Source organism: Paroedura picta, chromosome 4 (assembly GCF_049243985.1).
Source record: "Paroedura picta isolate Pp20150507F chromosome 4, Ppicta_v3.0, whole genome shotgun sequence".
Taxonomy (NCBI): domain Eukaryota; kingdom Metazoa; phylum Chordata; class Lepidosauria; order Squamata; family Gekkonidae; genus Paroedura; species Paroedura picta.
In genome coordinates, this window is record NC_135372.1 from 2935534 (window position 1) to 2962755 (window position 27222).

General features: G+C 48.0%; 1 protein-coding gene across 3 annotated transcripts in view; it reads left to right on the forward strand.

Moving 5' to 3' along the window:
* Positions 1 to 2306: 2306 nt before the first annotated feature.
* The window catches only part of JSRP1 (junctional sarcoplasmic reticulum protein 1), a 31001-nt gene continuing 6085 nt past the window's right edge, over positions 2307 to 27222 (forward strand). The window contains exons 1-4 of one of the 3 annotated variants that reach the window (XM_077331555.1): positions 2307 to 2461; positions 14523 to 14661; positions 15006 to 15052; positions 26260 to 26653. In XM_077331555.1, the coding sequence (XP_077187670.1) occupies positions 14544 to 14661; positions 15006 to 15052; positions 26260 to 26653 (559 nt within the window). In that variant the 5' untranslated portion in view covers positions 2307 to 2461; positions 14523 to 14543. Of the gene's footprint in view, positions 2462 to 2649; positions 2791 to 14522; positions 14662 to 15005; positions 15053 to 26259; positions 26654 to 27222 lie in introns of those variants that run through there. The other 2 variants (XM_077331556.1, XM_077331558.1) reach the window with 2 other exon arrangements.

Sequence of the window (27222 nt, forward strand, 5' to 3'; positions counted from 1 at the left end):
TGACATGGATTTTTGAGAGGATCTGGGTCACACGTGGATTAATGCATGTACAAATGGGTCTCAGCGTTGGATACCTCTTGGTAACTTAAGAGCTGCCTTGTGCTAATGGGGAATTATGGGCTTTGGAGCCGTTTTGGAACAGATGACAATAAGGGGTTTTGTCTAAGAAAGCTCTCTCTTCAAACACGGGGGGAAAGCTACTTTAAAAAAATTGAAAAAGTTTTGGACAATGTCTACATCTGTGCTCTATGCTAAACAAAGGCAGATTGTGCCCCTTTCGTACATTTGGCTATAGGTGCTCACGTCTGCATCCTTATCGACCTGCAGTTTTCTGGGACAGAACACTGATTATGGATGCAAGCTTGCAGTGAGTAACTGACTGCAGTTCTCACCACTGCAATTCCAGGGACTACAAGCAAAAAATGAAGTTGCCTCGCACTGAATCAGAAGAAAAACTGTTTTTTTGTATCTCATTTTTTACTACCTGAAGGAGTCTACCTTTCCTCTCCCCACAGCAGACACCCTGTGTGTGAGGCAGGTGGGGCTGAGAGAACTCTGAAAGAATGATGTCTGGCCCAGGGTCACCCAGGTGACTGCAGGGGAAGGAGGAGTGGAGAATCCAGCCTAGTTCTAAAAAACAGACAAAAATAATTAATTTTGGTTTTAAAATAAATTTTCCTACCCAGTATTTCACGCCTAGCCCTTTTAACTGGAGGTGCCAGGGATTGAACCTGAGACCTTCCAAAACCAAGCTCAGCTATGCAGATGTCTGTCCGGTCACTGGTTAACATGCCAGCAAATGCCAAGCTGCCATTGTTGTCCTCCCCCCAAATGCATTGGGAGGAACCTGACTGCTAAAGTGAATTTCTGTCCTTCCTTGATGTACATCTATTTTTTAATTCAATTTATATACCACTCCTCTTGAGCCAGGCATCTTGGGGAGGCATCCAATGCTGCAATATTTAACAGTGGAACAGTACAATTATAACAATATATAAACATTTTAAACCATTTTTAAACCTCAGTTCTTCTTTGCAACCAAATAAACAAACAGTATTGAATGTATTGAATGTATTGACGATTTCATCTTTCTTGGCTCTATGATCACTCAAAGTGGTGGATGCAGCTGTGAAACCAAACAGCGAATAACACTGGGCCGGAATGCAATGAGAGGCATGAACCGAATATGGAAGAGTATGAACCTTAATACAAAGTGCCAGCCAGTCAACATCAGGGTCTTCCCCATAACAACCTATGGATGCGAAAGCTGGACCCTGAAGACGGAAGACGGGAGGAGAAGAGATGCCTTTGAATTATGGTGTTGGAGACAAATAGTGCAAATACCACGGACAGCCAAAGTTAGAGAGGAGCAAACCCACCATGTCATTAGAAGGCAAGATATTGTGGCTAAAGCACACTTTCTTTGGACACATCATGCGATCAAACTCGCTAGAAAAATCATTAATGCTCAGCATGGTCAGCGGCAAAAGTAAATGTGGTCACCAAAGGATCCGCTGGCTCAACTCGATCAAAGTCGATATAGGGATGACCATGAACCAACTGAAATAAGCAGTCAGAGACAGGGGGGCGTGGTGAAGACTTTCCTATAGAATCGCCAAAGGTCAGACGCAACTGAATAAAATCATCATCATCATCATCATCATCATCAACCCCATTAAGGGGAGGGGAGACGGGGAGGGCAGGATGAGGGAGGCCTGGGCAGATTGCACTAACTAGATTTCCTCTGGCCTCAACCAAACACTTGGTGGAAAAGCTCCATCTAGCAGGCCCTACAAAATTCAGTGAGTTCTACCAGGGCCCTGATCTCATCCGGGAGCTTTTCCCACCAAGCAGGAGCCAGGGCCTTCTCGGCAAATACCTGGCCCCTGCTTGGCGGAAAAAGCTCCCAGATGAGATCAGGGCCTTGATGGGACTCACTGAATTAAATCCCTGGCCATGAAGTCCCTGCCCCTTGTTGAGGCTAAGCGTCTTTGGGGCTCGGGACTCTCAGCTGACTCGCAGTGCTCTCCAAGGGATGTATTCTGACAGGCAGACCGCCTCAGATACGCAGGGCCCGGACTGCGTATGGCCAGGAAGGTAAGTACCAAAACCTTCATCCTGACCCCTCTTCCCCCTGCGTCCAGGTATATCCGTTTTTGCTTTGTGACGGCCCGGGCCCAGCCACCTCTGAACAAGGAAGACTGCATCCGTGCTGTGCCTCAGTAGGAGTTCCTCTCCCTCCGGGGTAAAGTCAGACCATCTCCTTGTCTTGCAGAAAGATGAAGAGGCAGCAGCTGAAAGTTTCTCCCGTGATTGGCTGGTATTTTCCTCCGACAGGATCCGTCCGACACCTGTCGCTGTATATTTCAGCCGTGTGGCGAGAGAGGGAGGAAGAGAGAGAGAGAGAGAGAGACCGATCTAGGCCGCAAGCTGAGGACAAATCAGGGGGATTCGGTCCCAGGTACAAACTGTGTGCATGGGCATGTCGCGTCTGGGCCTCTGGGAGGGTCTCCCTTTGAGGGTCCGGCTTGGAAGCGAGCAAACAGTTGTCTCTGAGGATCCCCAAATCTGTACTGTGTGTGGATCCACGCGCTCAGCATGCTAATGGATTAAAGGCAGGCCGGAGCCAACTTCGGCTGCCTGGCCAAGGTTGGCCAGGAGAGAGAAAGGAAAGCTATTTTGGGATCCTTCTTTGAGGTTGAGTCAGCCGCAGCCCCTCACCCTTCAGTTCTCTGCGAGCCACGGTGCTGCTTTAGATGAAAACTTGAGCGTAGGCATGGAGGGAGAAAGGTATTTTTGGCTTTTTCGTTTCGCAGGGAAGTAACCTCAAGCTGTTTCTTTACGGAGTGCCGTTTTACCTGTGGAGCTAACAGCCAAAGTGTGTGTGGGGGGTGGGGATGGGGGGGGGGTAGAAATGTGGGTTGTGGCTTAAGGTGACCAGATTTTAACATTGGTAAAGCGGGACACCATTGACCGGGGGGGAGGTGGGTCTTGATTCAAAATTTGGTCTATATGGAGCAAGAAAAAGTTTCACAGAACGCATAGAATGCAAAAATAGTATTATAATATATATATTTTAATTTCAACATAAGTACAATTTGCCAAGTGCCCCCAGAGAGCCAGTTTGGTGTGGTGGTTAGGAGTGCGGACTTCTAATCTGGCATGCCGGGTTCGATTCTGCACTCCCCCACATGCAGCCAGCTGGGTGACCTTGGGCTCACCACAGCACTGATAAAACTGTTCTGAACGAGCAGTGATATCAGGGCTCTCTCAGCCTCACCCACCCCACAGGGTGTCTGTTGTGGGGAGAGGAAGGGAAGCCGCTCTGAGCCTCCTTCGGGTAGGGAAAAGCGGCATAGAAGAACCAACTCTTCTTCTTCTTCTTCAGATGTCCCTCCAAAAGTGGGACAATCTGGTCACCTTAGGGTTGTCGGATCTTGCCTACCGCCTTCTGTCTGCTTTTAAACCATTTTGAGGGGTTCCATTTCAGCTTGAACTTTTTAGAGGAATCAAGATGTGAGCAAAGGTCTACTGTTGCATGTGAGGAGGAGGGTGAGGCAAATCTCTGGGGGTACAATTTTTGTTTCGGCATGCTGAGAACACACCTTTGGCCACAGCGTCGCCTCGTTGGGTTTTGTGTCCACAGAAACCAGGGGAGGCCCGTAAGTGGTTGGCAACGGAAAAGAATTCGTTTGACCCCAGTTTGGGGGGGGGGGGCAGCGCAACCGTGCCTCTACTTGCCAGGGACGGATGTGTAGCTGCAGAGGCTGTTGCCGCTTCTTGTTCCAGCAGCTGAAGGCTTTGGTGCATGTGCAAAGTGGCTGCACGTGCACTGCATGGACTGGCCCTTCCTCCGTTTCTGCCATGCACATAGGCTCAGTCCTGCTGTTTCGCCACAAGAAGAACCCCAAAACAACGACCAGCCTTGCAGTGTATACAGCTGGAGCTGCCAGCTCTGGGTTAGGAGTACCTGGAGATTTGGGGGGGGGGCAGAGTCTGGGAAATGCAGGGCTTGGTGAGAGGAGAGGATTCATAGGGCTATAAAGCCATAGACAGAGCCATAGAGACCCCTTTCTAAAGCAGCCATTTCCTCCAGGCAAACTGAACTCTCTCGCCTGGAGAGTGGTCAAATTCCAAGGAGATCTCCAGCTAACACCTGGAAGTTGGCAACCCTGCACACAGCTACGTGGGCTGCTAGGGATGCCAGCTTCCAGGTGGGACCTGGAGATCTCCCAGAACTATAGAGATGAGTTCCCCTGGAAAAATGAGATCCTTTAGCGCTGCGGTCCCCAACCCTCGGTCCAGTACCGGGCCATGGCTCCTCCTCGTCCTTCCTGACTGCTGCCTCAGGGGCTGCCCTCTCACTCTGCCGCTGGCTCACCTTTGGTGCTCTCCTGCGGCCGCCATGGCTGGGGCTCCCCCTCGGTGTGGCACTGCGCAGCTGCTGCTGACAGCACCCCCCATTGGGCGGCGGGAAGTCAGGGGCACTGTCGGGGAAGCAAGTGGAGCAGGGGCTCAGGCGGCAGTGGTGATGTCCCTCGGCAAAAAGCTACCCCCACCCCCGGGCCTCAGTAAAATTGTTGACTGGTCCCCGGTGATAAAAACGTTGGGGACCACTGCTTTAGCGGACTATATGACATTGTACCCCATGGAGGTCCCTGTTCTCCCTGGTCTCCATCCCCAAATCTCCAAGAATTTCCAAGACAGGGTCTAGCTGTCCTACCCCCTCCATCCCTCGCTGGAGAGACTGACACCAGTGGTGATCCAGTCTCTCCCCATTATACCCAGTTCTCTTAACTCTGTGTCTCTTCTAGTATTTCTCAGGGTAAGATTGATTTGGCCCAGAGGACTCTGTGCTGACCTCTAGAGCAAACTATAGCTCTCCAGATGTCCATGGACTACGATTCCCATGAGCCCCTGCCACCACTGCTCTAGACACTGTCTACTGAAATAGAGTTTACCAACTCCTGATTGGGAAATTCCTAGGCGGAGGCTAGATTGAGTTGGGGTTGGGAAGGGAAGGGATCTCAGATGGGAATAATACTTAGCTCTTCAAAGCCGCCATTTTCTTCAGGAGAACTGATCTCTCTCATCTGTGGGTCAATTGAATCCATGCAAGAACATAAGAATAGACCAATGGTCCATCTAGCCCAGCCTCCTGTCTCACACAAGGGCCAACCAGTTCCTCTGGAGGGCCAGCAACAGGGCAGAGAGGCTGAGGTCTTTCCTGATAAGAACATCAGAAGATCCCTGCTGGATCAGGCTAGGAAGGGTCCATCTAGTCCAGCCTTCTGTCTCACACAAGGGCCAACCAGTTCCTCTCCCCCTTCCCACTGTGTAGCTAGGAAGACAGAGAGTGGTTTTTGCAGGACAATCCTGCATACTCTGTTCAGAATGCAGAAGGCACCCGGGGAAGGGGGGGGGGAGGCTTCCGAATGTGGAGGAGAGAGGGACGTCCACAGCTGGTGGAGGGGGTTGACATCTTGGCAGAAGCATCTGCTGAATCAGGGACTCCAGTCTCCACGAAATGAGCACGTGGTCCTTTCCTTAAAAAGAGGGGTGGGCAGCTCACAGCCACCGCTGCTTTTATTCCTGCTTCAAGCCCTAAGGATTCCTGCTTGCATTGCTTGGGAGGAGAAATAATTTCCTCTCCTGCTAAACTAAAAACGTAGGGCAAATAATACATTTGGGGGTGAAGAGGCCAGTTGCCATTTACCTAGGCTTGCCCACTCCAGGTCCAGAAATGCCTGGAATTTTGAGGGTGGGTCCAAGGGGGGAGGGGGAGATGTAAGGCTGTACCCAGAGCTGCCTCCTTCCCCAAGTAAAAAAAGAGGGAGAGCCATTCTCTCCCAGACACTGGGAATAAGGGGATTTCCGCACCAGTTAAAAACAGTGAAATGCTTACCATTTGTTGTCGTTATATTCCAGCCCTTCCATATGACGTCGCCAATATGCTGCATCTGGGCAGTAAATGGCCAGCTACATTCTCCATTTTTAAGTGCTAGCTAATGGAGAGCAACCAGCAGGCAACAAGCGGAGGGATGTTATGGAGGCTCAATGTGTGAAAGGCTCCTGCCTTGTCCCGCATTGCTCCCGCCTCCTCTCCAGGGGACTGGAACGTCTTTTTAAAAATGTCTGAAATCCTGGAGCAACGAATAGGCGGACAAGCATGCAGGTGATGCCAGAAATAATTTTTCCCAATGCTGAAGTACAAAGAATACCTCTCTAAATCCCCCCCCCCCCAATTAAATTATCAAGACTTGCGATTCAATAAGGCATAGCAAGGGAGAAGTAGGCCCGGCACCAGGCCACAGATCGGAGGTTGGGGACCACTGCTTTAAAGCATGAAGGGGATTGGCTGCCTAGCTTGATTGATAGGTGGAAGAGAGTCAAGTATAAAGCACATTGCTCTCTTCTGCCATTTCAAGCAGGTAATGTGGAGGGTGAGAAGCACGAAAAGGTGGTAAAGAAGAGTGAGATATCAAAAAGGTGAAGAGGGGCCACGAGGCATTACCATTTGGCTGGCATAACCCTATTTTTATGGATGTGCAGAAATGCCCTAAATGTTTCCAGTGAACAAAGAAGCAATAAACAAGTAATTAATGCAGTCTGGAAATCAGTTGAAATTCCAGATCAACAACTCCCTGGAAGTTGCCAAGCCATCCTAACTGCTAGGTGTTGTCTGCAGATTTCCTTCAAAAAAGGGATGGGGGCCAAACATATCGCATTCCTTCCCCAGGCCTCCACCTTCCGCTTGACAAGGAGAAATGTCTTTAATCACAGAATTCCGAATAGTGCGGGCCACACCGAACCAGCCCCCCTTCGCCGGCCAACGCACATATTGCTTCTACTTTCCTGCAAACTTAACTCCAAAGCTATGAGGCCCACACAACCACCTTGACGGGAACCCGAGAATACCCTGGGAAGTACCAATATGGCAAAGCCGAGTGTGATTTTGTAGAACCTTGTAAATGTACATTTGATTGTCCCTGTGGCTGCGAGATTCCATTTTTCTTCAGCTGATCATATTGTGCCCATGTAGGGTATGAAACAGATGTGATGCATTGTATTTCCCCCAGAAGTGCATATTAGAATGCTCTGGCCTAATCATAAATGACAGAATCTAAGGCTCCCCCTCCCCCACAAAGGAGGTTGCCCGTTCCCGCTCAGAATGATCCCCTGCTCTGTCTATGCTTCCTTCTGGACAGTCAGATAAGTATGTGGTGACATGCTCATTGTCACTGCATCGGACTTCCACATAGTGGGCTTCCCCTGCACGTTCCCTACCTCCGTCCCCCGCCCAAGTGCCACCCACCCAAGTCAGGGCAGCTGAGCTGTCAGCTTTCTAAAAATGGCAACTGACCTCTGAATGCAGCATTATAACGACCTGTCAATCGCCAGTTTTCAACAAGCCCTTTTCTGAGGGTGCCACAGGGAGAAGAACCAGAGAAGCAGCGCACTGATGGGGGCAAGCATGAGAAAATCCCATCTGCATGGCTTCCATCTTGGGTGGGCTATGATCCTCCCCAAAACTAAGCAGATATGGCAGAGATTGTGGGAGATACAGGATACAGGAAGAACCAAGCACCGCGAGGCTGTCAGGATGTGGGAACCCTCTTCCCGAAAGCAAATAACCTGTTTGCAAGAGACCATAGGTCGGCATCAGGAAGTGCCCACTTATTTCTGAGGCCAAGATTCAGCACAGAAGAGGCTTCCCGCTGCATCTCCATATGATTAATTTTGCTGACCTGTTTTCCTTCTAAGCCATCTGTTCTTTCTCTTACAAGCTCTCAAACTGAACCTTTTCCCACCTGTACGTGCAGCCATTGACTTTGATGGACTTGCATGATTTGGACGTTTCTCTGGCTTGCTTCACTCCCCACCCTCCTTTTTCCGGGTGAGGATTGCATGCCGGAGGGCTTTATTTCTCATCCGGTTTTGAATCTCCAGACAATCTGGCCGCGTGCCAATTTTAGGCGTCTTTCTATTCAAAATCTACACGTTCCTTTTCGAAGTCCGAATGTCTCAGGGTCTGTATTTAGGGGACAGGACACCCCCACACCCTTAAACAGTCCTCTCATTTCCCTGCTTCGTTGACGCTTAGAGAAGCCAGGCCAAAGCTCCGGCTGGTGTGCGTGGTCACCATTAAAATTCCCTGAGCAGTTTTCTAAGAATAGGGCTTGAAACCTGCTGCCTTGGGGTGCCTCCAAGCTGTGTAACACCATCCTAATTCCCCCGGCCACCCTCATTCCCTAGCAGTTGTTAGGAGATGTAAGAGACTCTGCATTCTCAGCCATATCCATGATCTCACCCCACCCCAGGGGAGGGGCTGCCAGCTCACCAAGGGGGAAGGGGGCATGGCGGGGTTTCTCCCCTGCCTGCCAAAGTAGCCCACCATTTCCCCAAAGGAATCGTCTGTCGCAGAGTCTATCGTGCTGTCTGTCGCAGGCTTTCAGGACGTTTCTTGACAGCCCTGGCTGGCTTTCCCAAATGGGTGGTAGTTAATTAATTTGTGATAGATTTTTAAAAATTTGTTAAACATTTATCAGGTGACATATGTTTAATAAATTAAAAAAAAAATCTTTGCCCTATTGAAATTTCCCCATAGGCCACAAGGAATTCATTTTCCAAATTCTGTTTTAATGAGCTGATAACAACAGGGTGCAGCACCTTAACAACCTCCTGCCCCCATGTGATATCACAAAGGGTCATCTAGACCAGTGGTCCCCAACCTTGTTATCACCGGGGACCACTCAACGCTTGACAATTTTACTGAGGCCCGGTTGGGGGGGGTAGTTTACTCCTCTACTCTCAACCACTGCCCTAACGCTCTCTGATCGCTATGGTCATGTTTAAACATCCCTTCAAAATAAGATACAGACGCACCACAACAATGAACATAAGGAACATTTTATTTTCATGGACATTTTAACTCATGACAATGACAAATCAATGGGAACCCTGAGCTTGTTTCTCTGCAACGAGACAGTCCCATCTGGGAGGGATGGGAGACAAGGACACCCGAAGTGTGTTGTAAAGGGCCAGGGGGGGGGGATGAAGTAAAGGGCCAGGGGGGGGGGAGAAGGCGTCCTTCGCGGCCCACCTCCAATTATTCAACGGACCACATGTGGTCCGCAGCCCACAGGTTGGGGATCGCTAATTTAGAGGCTCCAGTTCCTGGGATTGCTCTCTGTGAACGGTCTTTTAGCCGTGATGCTGTGTATGTTAGAATGACCGTGAACCAAGCCAATTTTCCCCCATGGCATGGAAAAATTGACAAAGATGATGATTGTGCAGCGTACCTAAGGAACATCAGTAGCTTTGTTATGGATCATGCAGTGTAAAATGTACAAGACCACAACAAAGACAGCTAAGCAGCAAGAGGATTTATTTAGGATACATGTTTGCAAGCATGGAGAGAAAGTCAATTGGTGCATTCTCTGAAGTCTGCATCAGGGCAGCTCATTTTTAAGACCTTGATATGTCATCATGAGGTATCCTGACGCTCACTCCCTCACTGTCCCTTTGACCAATCAGGTCGACGACGAAGGGCGTACAATCTGACCTATCACGGATGGCTATATATCTTATTACAATTTTCTCGCTCTTTGTTTCAAAGAATACATTCCTTTATATGGAGGGATGATACCTTAAGGAGCTATCTGCTTTTGACAAATTCAAGGTTACTTTGAGAGACAAAGAAATAACTATACACATAGTGCCACAGCAGCCAACAATGAACTCAAGATACATTCTGCCTGACCTAAAAATAAACCATAGACAGACTGTGGCTAAAGTGTGTTCCACAAATCTGTATTTGTGTTCTCAATTGTGTTCCACAAATCTATATAATCTATATCAGCTTTAAAATTAGAGTGACTTCTACTGCTCTGCCGACAGCCTGTCTGGAAGGCACATAAGTCCAGGTATCGGTGGATTTAAGAATGTATGTCTCTGGAGAGCCAGCTGTGGATCTAATTCATTATGTGCTTCATTGTCCTCTCTGCCTAGGACAAGGTCCATATTTTGGGAGAGGTGCTTGATTTGTAGAGTGGGCGTACAGAGGATGAAATATTACACATGTTGCTTTCAGATGTAGACCCTCCTATTACATACAAAATAGCTTTATTTGCTTTAGCTGCAAGAAAAAGGGACAGTTTTGTCAAACACAGTTTTAGCTGACTTTAGCCAATTCTGCGCTTACTGTGTTTATTATGTTGTGGATCCTGCTGAATTCAGATCGATTTGAACTCAGATCTTCCTCTATCCCCTCCCCTCCCCATTAAAACAGAAAGTGTTCTGCACTCGATTGGGAAAGCTCAGAGCAGGGATCCAAGTGCAGCAGGAGCCTCTTTCTTTTCTTGAACAAGGTGGGAGGGGAGAGGAATGGAGATCATAGAATCATAGAATCACAGAATCATAGAGTGGGAAGGGGCCATACAGGCCATCTAGTCCAACCCCCTGCTCAACGCAGGATCAGCCCTAAGCATCCTAAAGCATCCAAGAAAAGTCTGTATCCAACCTTTGCTTGAAGACTGCCAGTGAGGGGGAGCTCACCACCTCCTTAGGCAGCCTATTCCACTGCTGAACTACTCTGACTGTGAAAAACTTTTTCCTGATATCTAGCCTATATCGTTGTACTTGAAGTTTAAACCCATTACTGCGTGTCCTCTCCTCTGCAGCCAACAGAAACAGCAACCTGCCCTCCTCCAAGTGACAACCTTTCAAATGCTTAAAGAGGGCTATCATGTCCCCGCTCAACCTCATTTTCTCCAGGCTGAACATTCCCAAGTCCCTCAACCTATCTTCATAGGGCTTGGTCCCTTGGCCCCAGATCATCTTCGTCGCTCTCCTTTCAATTTTATCTACGTCCTTCTTGAAGTGAGGCCTTCAGAACTGCACCCAGTACTCCAGGTGTGGTCTGACCAGTGCCGTATACAATGGGACTAATGACATCTTGTGATTTTGATGTGATGCCCCTGTTGATACAGCCCAAAAAGATAGAAGAGATAGAATAGGAGGGGGTATAAATCCAAGAGGCGAACCTCTGCTGAGAGAAGTTAGGGCTTCTGGAGCGCAGTCACTTTAAGACAAGCCTTGCAACCAGGAACTAGGAAGTCTTTGGAATGATGCCCTGGCCAATCAGGGAAGCCTGCTTTGCTAAAGCCTTGGAGGCACAGCAAGTTAATTTGCAAAAAGCAGAGATCTGCACATTTACTCATGGCAGTTTTTGAAATATCAAGGCTTATATCCACTCCAGGATATTGCGGGGGGAATGGTAGGGTCACCATGAATCAGTCATGCATGTTGCAGAGGGAAAATTTAAAGCGTCCCAAATCAAAATGCAAATTGAATTCAGCATAGACGGGAGGGATTATTTCGAACTGGGACTGGGTAAAAAAACCCATGCAGACTACACCCAGGTATAGTTCTTCTGTATTAGTGATTTCCACGTTTGTAATCTGTTTAGTTATAAAGTTGCTTATTGTAAAGCTTGCAAAGGCTGTTGGCTGTATGCAGTAAACTGAACTCGACTCGTCTCCATCGAGGGAAAAGTTGAGAGAGGCTGGTCTATCAATGACATTTTTACCCCCCCCCCCCCGCGAGCCTTCATGGGGCAGAGTGCAGTGCTCCCTGGTAGATTCGTGGCTTCAGAGACTAGAGGCAAAAACTGAACCTAAGAACCACCCCAAAACCCCAACATGCACAAACAAAGGGATCTTCCTGCCTGTGTACACTATAGGTCAGTTTCGATTTAAACTGACTGGATGCTGCAGTCGGGATCCCGCCATGCAATGTCCGGCGCAATTGCAGGGTTCCAATCCTGCCACGGACCTTAAACTCGGTCCTTTCCTGCTTTCTCTATGCTATAACCCTGCAAGGTAGGTCAGGTTGAGTGGTGCAAAAGCACTGAGGAAGCGTCAAGCTTTCCTCCAATCCTTGCCTGATTCTATACCTATGAATCAATGTAGTTAAATAATTTCCCCTCACTCTCTGCTAAAGGCATTCAAAGGACAGGCTGTGGCTCAGTGGCAGAGCACCTGTGTGCCATGCAGAAGGTCCCAGGTTCAACCCCCAGCAGCCTCTCCAGCTAAAAGGACCAGCAGGTCACATGTGATGCGAAAGACTGGCTCCTTGGACGCCACTGCTGGCCTGAGTAGAGATTACTGACTTTGATGGACAGAAAGGTCTGATTCAGTAAAAATAAGTTTTGTATGGCCCTGTGTTTGTTCAAAGCAGCTTACAGGCACTTAAAAACAAATGCAGACAATTACTACTTATCACAATGTCATTTTTTTAAACAAAAGATTGGAAGTCTTGGGGGCTTTCCGCACCGGGATCCTTGTAGCAAATTGTTTGCTGAATGAAAAATCGCCATTTAAAATAGTGGAATTCGTCGTTATGCATACCTGCCTTTGTAGTGGAATCCAGTTGCGTTTCCATCGTTTCCCACAAGCTTCCGGTCTCAGCAAAAATCGCTAGAAAGGAAGTGCTATTGCCGAGCTCGTCCCACCCCTGGCCGTCAAGCAGCCAATGGGCAGCCGTTAGCATGCTCCCAAACAGCCCCTTTCCCTTTAAGGAAGGTTTAAAAAAAAACACACACGTTGCAACGAATATGCGTTGCTTCGTTGCAACGGAGAGACCCATCCAGCTGGCAGGTGTGTTTGAGCTGCCGTTTCATCGTTGCCACGCTCCCCCCGAGTGAAAAAAAAATCCCCCCCCCTCACGGGCGTGATTTTCATCCGAAAACAGTGTGAAAAATAAAGGGAAAATAAATCAGCAAACGGGCTTCTCTGTTGTTTGTGCTTAGTGACTGTAAACAGCTCTGGGAAGGGACTGCAGCCGGGGAAGCCTCACTGGCTAAACGGAGGCTCGCCGGTGCGTTGATCTCCGCTCGCTCGGAGAAAAAAAAATGGCGATCACTTCGCCGGAAGATCAGAGGAGAGAGCCAGGGGGAGGGACTTTGTAGAAACCACAACAATGGTAACGCACAGGACTTTCCCGCTAGTGTTGCAGATTGGTTGCAGGAGTGTAGCGCTTTCCGGAGGGTGAATCCACTTTTGGGGATTTCCCTGAAAGCGCTACAAGGAAGCACTTTTTGCGGATCGGTTTCAGGTGTGTGGCAGATTGTCAACGATGTTGTGCATAATGGCAAATCAGTAGCGTTTTCAATTGGCAACCATTGTGCGATTTTGACAGAGTGCGGAAAGCCCCTTGGTAAATAAGTGTGTATTTCGCAAGAGCCAGGAACTTTATGCCTATGTCTGCAGGGAAGTTGTTCAGTTAGTGTGCCACCCGGGAAAGGCCCTGGCTCACATGGGTCACCCATCGGACTCAAACAGGAATTGCACATTGGTGAGGGCCTCAGCTGATCACTGCAGCAATCAGTTAATTCCAGCTACTGCAATGCACAGGTGAGGTAGCCAGGCATTTGTGCTCACACCTTCTCAGGAGCAGTTAGAATGTTGGTGAAGATTCTGTCCCAGCAGCTGAGCTTGCGGCTTTGAAGCCATTTGTATATTTTAAGACAAGATAAGATGAGCAAAAATGGTAATGTAGGCTGGAACCATACAGTGAGAATTCTCCATTTCCATCGTTGCTGCCCTGATCTCAGAGACATCTGCTTTGTTAGCTGAGTACTTGTTGCCATTTTCTCTGCATTTTTCAAGAATTGCAACACCAGTGGATGTGTTTCAGGCTTAAAAAAACACACAGTTGTTTCTTGATGGTGGTGGTGTTATGTTATAACTAGTGATTGCCACAATATACCAGCTCTCCTGAATTCCCAGCCTTCATTTTGTTAAAAAAAAAAAGTATGTTCATTGTGGAAATTTAAGAGGAAATGTGTATTTCCACAGCTGGGGATTCAGAGGTGTTAATGGACTGTGGCAATAGATTATTATAATCTTATAGTAATTAAACAATTTTTAAAAATTCAGGGGAAAACACCAGCTGTAGGGCAGAGAAACGAGGAAAATGAGGAAAAAAATATACACAAAGTGCCCAAATGCACTTTGATGACAAAGACTGCATTGGTTAAAGTGCATCAGCCTCTAATCTGGAGAATGGGGTTTGATTCCCACTCCTCCTCCACATGTAGCCAGCTGGGTGATCTTGGGCTAGTTGTAGTTCTCTTAGAACTGCTCACATAGGGCAGTTCTCTTAGGGTTCTCTCAGCCCCACCTACCCCACAGAGTGGCTGTTTTGGGGAGAGGAAAGGAAAGGTGTTTGTAAACCACTTTGGGCAGGGAAAAGTGGGGTATAAAAAAAGCAGGTCTTTTTTTTCTTTGGGAAAGATTGGAACAAAGCACAAGGGGAACCAAGACATGGATGATTAGGGGCATGATGCACTGAAAAAAACCTTTCCAATTTGAGTGCCCAACCAGAGAAAAGCCTCCATGTGGAAGCCACCATAGCTGGGTTTTTCACTTGTGCAGTTGAGGGGGAGATGTTTTTTTAAGGAACTAAACAGCTGCGACTGCTAATTTAAAAAAATCTCTTTCACATCTTGTTGCATTTAGCCAGGATTCCCGGAAGGTGACATGGCCACAGGATCCTGTGAGGCACTGGGGAGAAATGAGGAACGCCCGGACTCTGTAAAAGGGCTGTCGGGACAGAAGGAAAGCATCCGGCAACAAGTGAAAGAGGACAGGAGAGAAGGTACTTTAAAATCTTTTCTTAAGCATCATGTCAGGATTGCCAGGGCCTTTTTTCAGCAGGGCTCTGAGCGTCTTCCATACCTCCTGTTGTTGGATTTCTAGCATGATAAAGAAGGCTTGCTGGGAATGAGAGGAATAAATTGAAACAGAAACCTGCCCTTGGATTTACAGACACCCTTAGAAGTCTAGAAATGCACCCCCCCCCCCACATACAGTCCATCCACATGAATCACTGAGGGACAATCTTCTCAAAGTCCACCAAAGGTGGGAGGGAGATTTCAATCATTTTAATTTTATTTCCTTGATTTACAGAAAGGTTTGTGTGTTTGTGTGTGTGTTTCTCAGATGCCAAGATACCTACAAATAGAGAAGAGGTAAATGGCACCCCTAACGTAAGTACCCATTCCTTTTCCCGATATTTTAAAAACATTCCTCTCCCCAAAGTCCTCAGTATTGAGGTTTAAGAACAGAAGAGAAGCCCTGTTGGGTCAGGCCAGGGGCCCCTCCAGGCCAACACTCTGTGTCACACGGAGGCCCAACCCAGGGGCCCTCAGGAGGTCCACCAGCAGGTCCAGAAGCCCTCCCACCCACTGTTGCCCCCCAAGTACCAAGAATATAGCCTCTCATGTCCCCAGAGAGCGCTCCATCAGTACCTTGTGATTAACAGCCACATTCCACTCTATATGTTTATCCAGGCCCCTTGTGAAGCCTCCAGTGCTTTCAGTTGCCACAATTTCCTGCAGCAGGGAATCCCGTGTGTGAATAACTCTTTGGGTAAAAAAGTGCTTCCTTCTTTCTGTCCTAAACCTCCTGCTCATTAATGTCATTGCTTGACTCACAAGTTATTGTATTGTGGGAAGAGGCAACTGGTGCTTCTCCCTCTCCCTTCTCTGTCCCGTGCATAATGAGTCAAGGTTTATATTCCACCTACGCTTTACAGAATAGAAATGACTGGGCAACACTGTCTCCCTGGAAGGGCAGTAGAATTGGTGGGGGTGGGTGGTTTTTTTTCCTTTTTGCTGGGCCAGCAGTCCAAGATGAGTCAAGCTTTGGAGAATCTTACACGGCACACAGTTCCCTTATGCTCAATCAGACCAGTGGCCCCTCTGGCTCTCGGCCTTTGGCCTAAAAGGCAGCAGTTCTCCACAGGGCTGAGAAACACGAGCTCTTTTGAAAATTCTCACCTTATTAGAAACCTTTAGGACAGAACATGAAATACATGCGTCCAGTGGCGATCCGTGCACAAAACAATGAAAAAAGGGTCAGAACAAACATCCATATGTAGAAAAAGTTGTGGTGCCATGACAGTTCATTCAATCTAATTCATGGTTACTGTTTTGAGCCCGCAGGGATATCAAACTCTGAGAAACTATGGTGGGTGCAGCAAAAACAAATTTGCCCTGACAGTCTGCCTCTCAGAGGGTATGTGGGACACACACCTGCTCTGGAGCGACTTTGTCAGGGCCCCCTCCCCCCCCTTGCAAACACACATGGAGACTCCCTTCCCTCCCCAGTTTCCCCCTTACCTGTTGGTTTCCCAACCTCCTCTCTGCTTCCTCTCCCCTCTCTCACTCGCCAAGACACAGAGAGAGAGACTCCCCCCTTTCCCCCTCTACCTATGGGCTTCCCAACCTCCCTTCCTCCAAGCCAGGAAACATGCACACACACACACACACTCACTCCCTTCCCCCTCCTTCTTGCCTGATCCTCCGCTGCTGCCTCGACCCTGCAGATCATGTGCACACTTACACGTGCAAGTACATGTGAGTGTGCATTCACTCCCTTCCCTTCCCCGCTCCCCACTCTCCCTTACCTGCTCCTCCACCACTGCCTCAGCCCTAGAGGGTCATGCAACAGCTGCCCAGGCCCCAGGGGACAGCACGGCCACTGGCTGGGCCCTCCATTTTCTGGCACGCTTTGTGGGCAGGACAACAGACGTCATGTCTGTCTACATTTCCATTTGACGAGGTGCACTAGAAGATGTGTCCCACATAAAAAATTGGCTGCCATAAAATGGCTGCTGCGGGAGGCAGAGGCAGCCAGAAAATGGCTGCCATGGCTTAATGTCAGTAATGCTGCAGCAACATTAAAAAAAATAAATCTGCACGGCCAAATGCATTTTAAGGCTACAAAATTCCAATTATCTGTAAACAGCATTCACAGTTTACATAAAAGGCTAAGCCCTTGGTGGGCGGAGAGTGGGCGGGACCGGTCCGTGTGAGGGGCCAATTAGAAGGCATAACTCCAGGCCTTCCCATTGAGCCCTCACCAGCACAAGCTCGAGCTCTGGCCAGAAGCCGCACCGACCACCATGAGTAGGCAGTCAGTCCGGCTGCTGGGCTCGCCACCGGGGAAGCAGGCCGGGGATGGCTTCCCCTGGGTGGCTGGGCCCTCCAAGCAGGGCCCAGGGGAAGCTGCGCCTTCGGCGGGGGGGGGGGCAGGAATGGTGTCCCTGGGGCCTGCCAAGCATGCCCGCCGCCTCAGTGAGGCAGCGGGGGCGGCAGCAGGGCGGGCTTTGAATCTAGTCTGTACACCGCCCGTGGCGCCGCGGGCGCCACGGACTAAATAAAACAGTAAGGGGTTCTGGGGCGGGATGTGTCCGGGATGAGGAAGGGTCCGGATTGGACCCTTCCTCATGACAGACAACCGGAGGGACCAAACGGCAGGCGCGAAGCGCCTGCCGATTGGTCCCTCCGATTCCCAGCCCCAGCAACTGCGAGCCGCGCTCAGCGCGGCTCGCAGTTGCTCCCGGCCTGACGTGGTGAGAGGCGCGAAGCGTCTCTCACCGCGTCAGGCCGGCCCCAAGGAAGCCCCCGCCGCAAACACAACACAAGACTCCAGCCGCCGAGAAGCTGCAGAAAAAAAAAAAACACCCCCGGAGGAGCCTTTCGCCGCTAGCGCGACGAGAGGCAGCAGGAAAAAAAACCCCTGTAGGAGCTCCAAGCCGCCGCGCCGACGAGAGGCAGCAGAAAAAAATTAACCCTGTAGGAGCCTTTCGCAGCTCCAAGCAGCAGAAAAAAAAAAACCCTGTAGGAGCTCCAAGCCGGCACGCCCACGAGAGGCAGCAAAAAAAAAAAACCCTGTAGGAGCCTTTCGCAGCTCCACGCAGCAGAAAAAAAAACCCTGTAGGAGCCTTTCGCAGATCCAAGCAGCAGAAAACAAAACCCTGAAGGAGCCTTTCCCAGCTCCAAGCAGCAGGAAAAAAAACCCCTGTAGGAGCTCCAAGCCCACGAGAGCTAGCAGAAAAAAAAAACCCTGCAGGAGCCTTTCACAGCTCCAAGCAGCAGAAAAAAAAACCCTGTAGGAGCCTTTCGCAGATCCAAGCAGCAGAAAACAAAACCCTGTAGGAGCCTTTCCCAGCTCCAAGCAGCAGAAAAAAAAACCCCTGTAGGAGCTCCAAGCCGGCACGCCCACGAGAGCTAGCAGAAAAAAAAAACCCTGCAGGAGCCTTTCACAGCTCCAAGCAGCAGAAAAAAAAACCCTGTAGGAGCCTTTCGCAGATCCAAGCAGCAGAAAACAAAACCCTGTAGGAGCCTTTCGCAGCTCCACGCAGCAGAAAAAAAAAAACCCTGTAGGAGCCTTTCGCAGATCCAAGCATCAGAAAACAAAACCCTGTAGGAGCCTTTCCCAGCTCCAAGCAGCAGAAAAAAAAAAACCCTGTAGGAGCCTTTCGCAGATCCACGCAGCAGAAAAAAAAAGCACCTCCTGGTGTCCCCTGGGTCCTAGCGCCCATTGCATTCCTGGTTGCAATGGGCTTTCTTGCTAGTTTAACAATAAAGACCAACTTTGCCCGAAGAGCGACTGCTCACATTTCTGTTCCCCATCTTATTTGTCTGCAAATTGCAACCTCAACTATTACCCTAACTATTACCCTAACTTCTTAAGCCATGGATCCGTTGTTTCTAGTAACTCACCATTAACCAGTTTCACAGTTAAATTCCTCAGAAGATATCTGTATTTCTTTTCTTATGTTCTTCCATTTGGCCGAACAACACTAGCTTTGGTGTGGATTTTGTTGGAATGTGCAAGACCTGTAGTGTGCATGATTTAAAAGCATATGAAGAATATCCAACGGGGGACAATGGAGAAGTGCATTTAGCGTAATCAGAATAAGAACTTCCTGATATTTTTCAAATCATCTCCTGTGCCCTGATTGGCTCAACTGAAGACTTCGCTTCCTCCCTGCTTGCCTCCACAACAGACTGAATGAAGAGAACAGAATAGTTAGACAGTTAGGAATCTCTCTCTTTCTCTTCTCCTCTTCCTACACAAAGTTGCCTCTCTTTTTAACAAAGCTATTTATTCTTTAAACAGCTTGACAGTTGACACACGACTCCCCTTTGCATATTTAAACTCTGCCAGCAGATTTCACCTCCCTTGTTAAAATTTTTGCTCATAGCTTTGCACCCAAATTGTTTTCTGTGGGGACCAGCCCACCAAATACAGAAATAAGTTCCCCCTTTTTGATCTTGAACAAAACACTTTCTTTAATCTAGTTGTAATTAAATGCCCTTCTGACTTCAATTTCAAGTCGTTTCCCCTTATGTCAATTTTAGGCCTAGAATCATAGAATCATAGAACCATAGAATCATAGAGTTGGAAGGGGCCATACAGGCCATCTAGTTCAACCCCCTGCTCAACGCAGGATCAGCCCTAAGCATCCTAAAGCATCCAAGAAAAGTGTGTATCCAACCTTTGCTTGAAGACTTACAGTGAGGGGGAGCTCACCACCTCCTTAGGCAGCCTATTCCACTGCTGAACGACTCTGACTGAGAAAAACTTTTTCCTGATATCTAGCCTACATCGTTGTACTTGAAGTTTAAACCCATTACTGCGTGTCCTCTCCTCTGCAGCCAGCAGAAACAGCATCCTGCCCTCCTCCAAGTGACAACCTTTCAAATACTTAAAGAGGGCTATCATGTCCCCTCTCAACCTCCTTTTCTGCAGGCTGAACATTCCCAAGTCCCTCAACCTATCTTCATAGGGCTTGGTCCCTTGGCCCCAGATCATCTTCGTCGCTCTCCTCTGTACCCTTTCAATTTTATCGATGTCCTTCTTGAAGTGAGGCCTTCAGAACTGCACACAGTACTCCAGGTGTGGTCTGACCAGTGCCGTATACAATGGGACTATGACATCTTGTGATTTTGATGTGATGCCTCTGTTGATACAGCCCAAAATGGCATTCGCCTTTTTTACCGCTGCATCACACTGCCTGCTCATGTTTAGTTTACAATCCACAAGTACCCCAAGGTCTCGTTCACACACAGTGCTACCTAGAAGCGTATCCCCCATCCAGTAGGCATGCTTTTCATTTTTCTGACCCAGATGCAGAACTTTACACTTATCTTTATTAAATTGCATCTTGTTCTCATTTACCCATTTTTCCATTGTGTTCAGATCTCGTTGAACTCTGTCTCTATCTTCCGGAGTATTTGCCAGTCCTCCCAATTTGGTGTCATCTGCAAACTTGATGAGTAGTCCCTCCACCCCCTCATCTAGATCATTAATAAATATGTTAAAAAGTACCGGGCCGAGCACCGAGCCCTGAGGTACCCCACTACTCACCTCTCTCCAGTCTGATGAAACACCATTGACAACAACTCTTTGAGTGCAGTTCTCTAACCAATTCCCTATCCACCTAACTATCTGAAAATCCAGATTGCAGTCCTTCAACTTATCCATCAGAACATCATGGGGAACCTTGTCAAAAGCTTTACTAAAATCCAAGTAAATGACATCAACCGAATTTCCCCGATCCAGCAAGCCTGTTACTTGGTCAAAAAAGGAAACTAGGTTGGTCTGGCAGGACCTGTTGGAGACAAATCCATGCTCACTTCCTTGGATCACCAAATTGTCCTCCAGATGTTTGCAGATCGCTCCCTTTAATATCTGCTCCATTATCTTCCCCACAACAGAGGTCAGACTCACTGGTCTGTAGTTTCCTGGGTCATCCTTCCTCCCTTTTTTGAAGATCGGAATAACGTTTGCTCTTTTCCAGTCCTCAGGGACATCTCCAGTCCTTAAAGAGGTTCTGAAGATGATGGACAAGGGCTGTGCAAGTTCTCTGGAAAGTTCTTTGAGTACTCTCGGGTGCATTTCATCCGGACCAGGGGATTTGAACTCATCTAGTGCAGCTAAATGCCTCTCGACAACCTCTCTATCCATGTTAACCTGCCACCCAGACACTACGGCCATCTCTAGATGTGCCTAAACACTTTGACCTGCGGGAAAAAACAGATGTAAAATAGGCACTAAGCCTTTCTGCTTTCTCTGCATCTTTCGTTAGTGTTTGTCCATCCGCTCCCAACAGTGGGCCTATTGCCTCCTTTACTTTACGTTTGCTCCTCACATAACTGAAAAATCTTTTCTTGTTACAATGGGCTTCCCTGGCCAATCTTAGCTCACTCTCAGCTTTGGCCTTTCTGATGATTGATCTACAGTGCCTAGTAACCTGTAGGTACTCTTCTTTAGAGCTCTGTCCTTCCCTCCATTTCCTGAACATTTTCCTTTTCTTTCTTAGTTCCTCTTGAAGTTCTCTGTTCATCCAAATAGGCTTCTTAGAGCTCCTGCAGTGTTTTTGTCTTTCTGGGATAGTCATTGATTGAGCATGCAATAGCTCTTGTTTGAGTAGCGCCCACCCTTCACATGCTCCCTTCCCTTCCAGCATTCTCATCCATGGTATGACACTCATCATGTCTCTGAGTTTATTAAAGTTTGCCCTACGAAAATCCATCATCCGCGTCTGGCTACAAGCTTCCTTGGCTCCCCATCTCAAAAGGAATTCTATGAGGACATGGTCACTTCCCCCTAGGGTCCCCACCGTCTTCACCTCATCCACCAACTCTTGCCTGTTGGTCAGTATTAAGTCCAGTATGGCTGAACCTCTTGTGGGTTCATCTACCATTTGATAAATGAATTTGTCAGCCAGGCAGGTCAGAAAGTTGCATGACTGAGGACGCTTCGCAGAGTTTGTTTCCCAGCACACATCTGGGAAATTGAAGTCACCCATGATCACAAGGTCCTGCCGCTTGGATATTTTCTCAAGCTGCTCACAAAGTGCAGCATCCACATCCTCTCGTTGGTCAGGCGGTCGGTAGCAGACACCAACCACCACACTGTTTGTTTTCCCCTCGCTTATTTTCACCCAGATGCTTTCCACTGTAGATATGCTCTCCTTCACTAGAATTTCCTGACAGGTAAGCCCTTTCCTCACATACAGTGCCACTCCTCCACCTCTTCGATCTATTCTGTTTTTTCTGAACAGTTCATATCCATCCACCATTACATTCCAGTCATGAGAATCATTCCACCAAGTTTCTGTGATGCCTACTAGATCATACCTTTCCATCAGCATGAGAAGTTCCAGCTCTTCCTTTTTATTGCCCATGCTTCGGGCGTTATTATAAAGACATCTGAATCCTTTTACTTTCGGTTCCCTATGAGCTGGCCTTGCCGGTTGGGCTGCCCTCCGATCGTTTTCCTTCCATACACTCCCTATGTTGATCATCTCCTTCCCCTAGTGGCTTTAGTTTAAAGCTCTCCTGATGAATCTCCCCAGGTTCCTGCCAAACACATTCTTCCCCAGTTTCGATAAGTGCAGTCCATTAGGTGCTAGTAGGCCTTCCTCAAGAAAGCCTATCCCATGGTCCCAGAAACCAAATCTCTCCTGCCGGCACCAACTACGCAGCCAGTGATTCACCTCCATTATCTTCCTCTGGCAAGCAACACACCTCTTGGGTTAGGAGGTCGGGCCCAGCCACATGGCGATCCATTCCTCTTAGCAGGGAGTCTCCAATTACCAGTACTCTCCTTTTTTTTCCTTCTCAACTCCATTTCCTTCTGTCCCCGTGGCCTCTTCCCTTTGTCTTGGACTTTGTTTTGGGACCTCTTCCCTTGCTGACCCTTGCACCTCCTCTGCAAGGACCTGAAATCTATTCTGGAGCTCCAAAGGCCCCGAGAACTGTCTTGCCCTTCGCCGTTCAGTCTTTTTCCGAACTGCCTGCAGAGGCTCCCTATTGTGGTCAATCTCCTTATCCTCTTCAGGAGTGGTTGTATTCTCTTTATTCCGAGTTGCAGGGCTCTGGACTATGAACTCCTCCCCTTTCTTACTTTGGGTCAGAGTAATAATTCTGTTTTCTAGTCCCCTAATCTTTTCCTCCAAAAGTCTTACCAGCTTACACTTGGGGCAGCTGTAGTCCATCTTGTCTTCTGTCCTGCACACTAGAGTTACTCCTGATTTTCTTTTGGAGTCAATCCATAAATACAATGTTATGCATTAATATTAGTACCATATCATAAAATCTAGCCAATAAGCCTTTTTGAGAATTGACATGTCTTTAGCATCTCACATTTGGTCAATGGGCAGGATATATCTGCCCTTTGGGCAAAATGAGGGGCAGCAGAAAAGGAATCCACAGGCACCCAAGCAGCCATGGGGTCCCCCCTGAAGACCCCTGCTCTAAATTCAGACTTGTTTATAACAAAGCCTGCTGGCTTTTTAGCAGAGACTTCAGGTGGTTCTCTGTCTGTTTGCTTCAAGATGTCAATGACTCATTTTGCTGCTGCACACAAAAAAAGATTTGCTCTCCCGCAAGTCAGCAAGAGCCGTCTCCAGGTTGCTCAACAAAGCAGCCTCTGTCATTACTGCATAACTGGCGTTTGTTTCTGCACCGGTCTCATCCTCTCCATTTGCCACCTTGGTATCTTTCTTGGCTGCAGTGAGATTACATGTGCCCTGTCATGTGCGTATAATTGACATGCTGGGTAAATTAAAGAGAGGGCTGGAAAATCCCAGGGTGGCAAACAACACTGGAAAAACCTGTCCCCCAAACCATTACATTCTGTCTGCTTTCCTGGAACTATTTGTTCAGGCTCTATTGATCCTGGTTGCATAACGGGAATTTTGTACCCAGATTGTCTCCACACTCACATAATTGTGGATTATTCTGGTGCTTTTTAGGCAAATAACACAGAGGCAGGTTTCTCATCTGAGGTAACAGTCACGTTTGGTTTCTGCTACTTCAGTAATTAAACTGCCCTATTAAACCTGGTTCTGAGAGGCTCCCTTTCTTTATTTGGAGCAGCAGGGGTGAAAAATGGCCTATTTTAAGACTGTCTTAAGACTTTCTCTTCATCAATTCTCATTTTATATTAGAGTTTGCCAATACTATCTTGAGAAGTGGCTTCCATCTTCTGCTTTTCTGGTTGCTGAGGTTAAAAAGTTTGTGAATTAGTACACTGGTGTTGTGTTGGATTGAAGAGTCCGTGAGTGTCGATTGACTATGCTGGACTCAGTTATTTTGTGTTCCCATACAAGCATCCCAGTTTTGGTTACTGTGGTAAAAAAGTTGACCCTATGGCTCTCCCTCTAATAAATCTTACTTTTATGGATCATCTGACTGATAGATTGACTATTTACAGTCATTAGCCCGCATAAATAAACAGAATAAACATGAAGATCAAAAATGCAATACTACAGGTCTTTCTGCTAAGATTCTTCAAGCTACAAGCATTAACATTTAAATATGCTGCTTCTCCAATGCAGAATTTGCTTTAGTAAAATACTTTGCTACTTTCTCCATAGTCTGGTGTGATTTATCTATAAGGAAAACAGCACATCATCTGCCATTTTGGGAGGGGTGGGGTGAGCTTACATGATCATATATGGTCATATCATGTGGTATACGTTTAACAAATGTTAAAAGTATATTAAAAATAAATTAACTTTGAACCATTGAAGCAACCCTTCCAGGGCTATCAGGAAACCCCGGGGTTTCATGAAACCCTGGTTGAGAAACCTCGATCTATATTAACTATGTAGTAGGGCTTGTTTCCTTTCCTGGAAAAGTCATGCCCTCTAGTGGCAAATGTGATATTACATCACCTTATACCCCGCATATCATCCTGCAGATTGAAATTGCAGGTTTTTATGCTGGGCATACTGCAATGTACTGTCGAATCCACCACTAGGTGGAGCAAAACAAAAGCAGAAAAAGGAGAAGTAGCCTAAAACAACAGAAGCAATAAAAATGAGAATGCAGACTAGCCCAGTGATCTCTGTGGAGAAGTGAGCTGGCTAAAACTGTGATGATGCTGTACAAGAATCATCATTTTGGGTGAAAAAGTGATAGGGGTGTCCAGTTTTAATTCAGACAGAAAAAGTGCAGTCCGATGACTGGGAAACACTGAGGGCCATTCCGCACGACTTAAATGTAGCAGAAGTCTTACCTTTGGTAAATGCTACTAATTCAAGGTTCTGCATGACGTTGCACACAATCTGCAACACTCCTCCAATACTCCCGCAAAAAGCACTTCGTTGTAGCACTTTTTGGGATATCGGGAAAAGTGGATTCCCCCTGAGAAAACCGCTACACTTCTGCGCACAAGCTGCAACACATCAGCGAAAGGCATGTGCGTTCTCAATGTAGCGGTAGAAAGAAAGTCCCTCCCCCGCTCTCGCCGCCGAACTTCCGGGGAAGCAATCGCCTTTTTTTTTTTCTTAGACGGGGAAAGCAACGAACAAGCGAGGCTTCTCAGAGGCTTCTCCGGCTAAAATCCCTCCACAGAAGTGATTAAAAGTTAAACAAAGCTCCCTACTACAACAGCCCCTTGTTTGACACTGCCCATAATCTCAGCCACAAATCTCGCCCATGGGGGGGGGGGTATTTAACTTGAGGAGCCTGTAAATGATTAAGCGCCAGCTCCTATGCCTGCGGAAAAGGTCTTTCTGATACACTGAAGGAACGAATATGTGTTGCTACAGGTGTTTTGGGGTTTTTAAAAAAGAGTTCTTAAAGGGAAACACGAACACAACAATTAATTGGCTGTTAAGGGGCGGGAGGAAGCGTGGAAAAATATCGCCTCCCCTATTGTGATTTCGGCAAGACCGGAAACTTGTGTGTTACGAGAACAGTGCTAGTGGGAGAGCCTTTTTTCGCTAGATCTGCCGCTTTTGCCTGCAGCGCTTTTCAATAGCGCACAGATTTAGCCATATTGCACTTTGTGCGGAATGGCCCTGATGCATGATTCACATGAGGGCCTGCTTGGTGTAGTAGTGAAGAGCCCCAGCTTCTAGTCTGGAGAGCAAAGTTTGATTCCTCACGCCTCCTCCACATGCAGCCAGCTGGGTGACCTTGGGCTAGTCACAGTCCTGTTAGAGCTTTTCTTGCAAACCAATTCTGTCAGAGCTCTCTCAGCCCCTCACACAGGGGCTCTTGGGAGAGGGAGGAAAGGTGATTGGAAGCTGCTTTGAGACTCCTTCAGGCAGTGAAAAGTGGGGTATAAAAAACAACTCTTCTTCCTCATAAGTGAAACCACTAGTTTTAAAGACAGAGATTTATTTAAAAGTTGACAGAAAAAGCTGTCAGGGTGTTTTTGTTTGCTTGTTTGTTTGTTTGTTCTCCTCGTTTCCAGATATTAGTGAGAAATGTGGTGTCTGTTATCATAAACCGAAGGAGCTGTTTTCAAAACGAAATCCTTGCTCATGGTTTACCCTTGAATTACAGAATCAGGGTGTTTTCTGAAACGTGTTTCTTGTGTCACATGTGGGAATCCACACGAAGGCCTCCTTGAACCCCGCCTGCTCCCCTTGTTATTTCAGGGCCTAGAGAAGGAAGGCAAAGACCAGCTGCACGTAATTGAGAGGGATCTGGATGAATTTGTGGACATCATGGCCGAAGCCATACCAGAGGGACTGCCAGAGGCAGAAAAACATCCGGGTGCTCAACAAGCCCCTGAAAAGGTGCCCCGGGCTGAGCTAGTGGCAGAAAAAGTGCTGAGGGCTGAAAAAGTGACCGAGAGAATTCCACGAGTCGAAAAGCAGCTGCCGGGAACAGAAAGGGGGGCAGAGAAATCGCCGCAGGCTGAAAAGGTGGCTGAAAAAGCGCCAAGGGTGGAAAGAGTCCCAGAGAAGGTGCCAAGGACTGAAAAAATGGCGGAGAAAACATCCCGGGCAGAGAAGCCGGCGGAGAAAACCCGCCCTGCAGGTTCGCCAGGTACATGTTTCTCCATTTGACTATCTCTTGGCACATCCAGTGCTGACAGCAGGGATCCCCAGCCAGGGTTCTGGGGAATCCTGGGGTTACAGGAGATCTCCCCGGGGGTCTGCGGCCTTTCTCAGAAGTTCAGATGGAGCACTGGAGGAAAAACAGGGGCCAGGAAAGGCATTGGTGGGCACCACGTTGGGGACCCCTGCTCATCCAAAAGCTCCCTCACTGTGGCAAGCCTAAAAGGACAAGGGAAGAGAGATGACGGTTGTCAGTCGTCCCAGGGATGGAATTCTTGTCCCTAGGCCGCCTGCTGATTATCTTCTGGAAATATCAGGGCCGTATAAAGGGTGGGGCTGCGGTTCGATGGAGAGCGCTCACTCCAGACACCCCTTTCCTCTTGAATCAAGACTTTTGTTCATCGGGCAGATTGCCTTTCCCCCTCCACCGAGTGAATTGCAGCCTGCGGATTTGCAAAGCAAACAGCCAGGGGATCAGCTTGAGGAGAGCTGCTGCATTCACACACACCCTCTGGCAGCCAGCCAGGCCATCTGCTCAGGAGGCTGAAAGGTGATCTG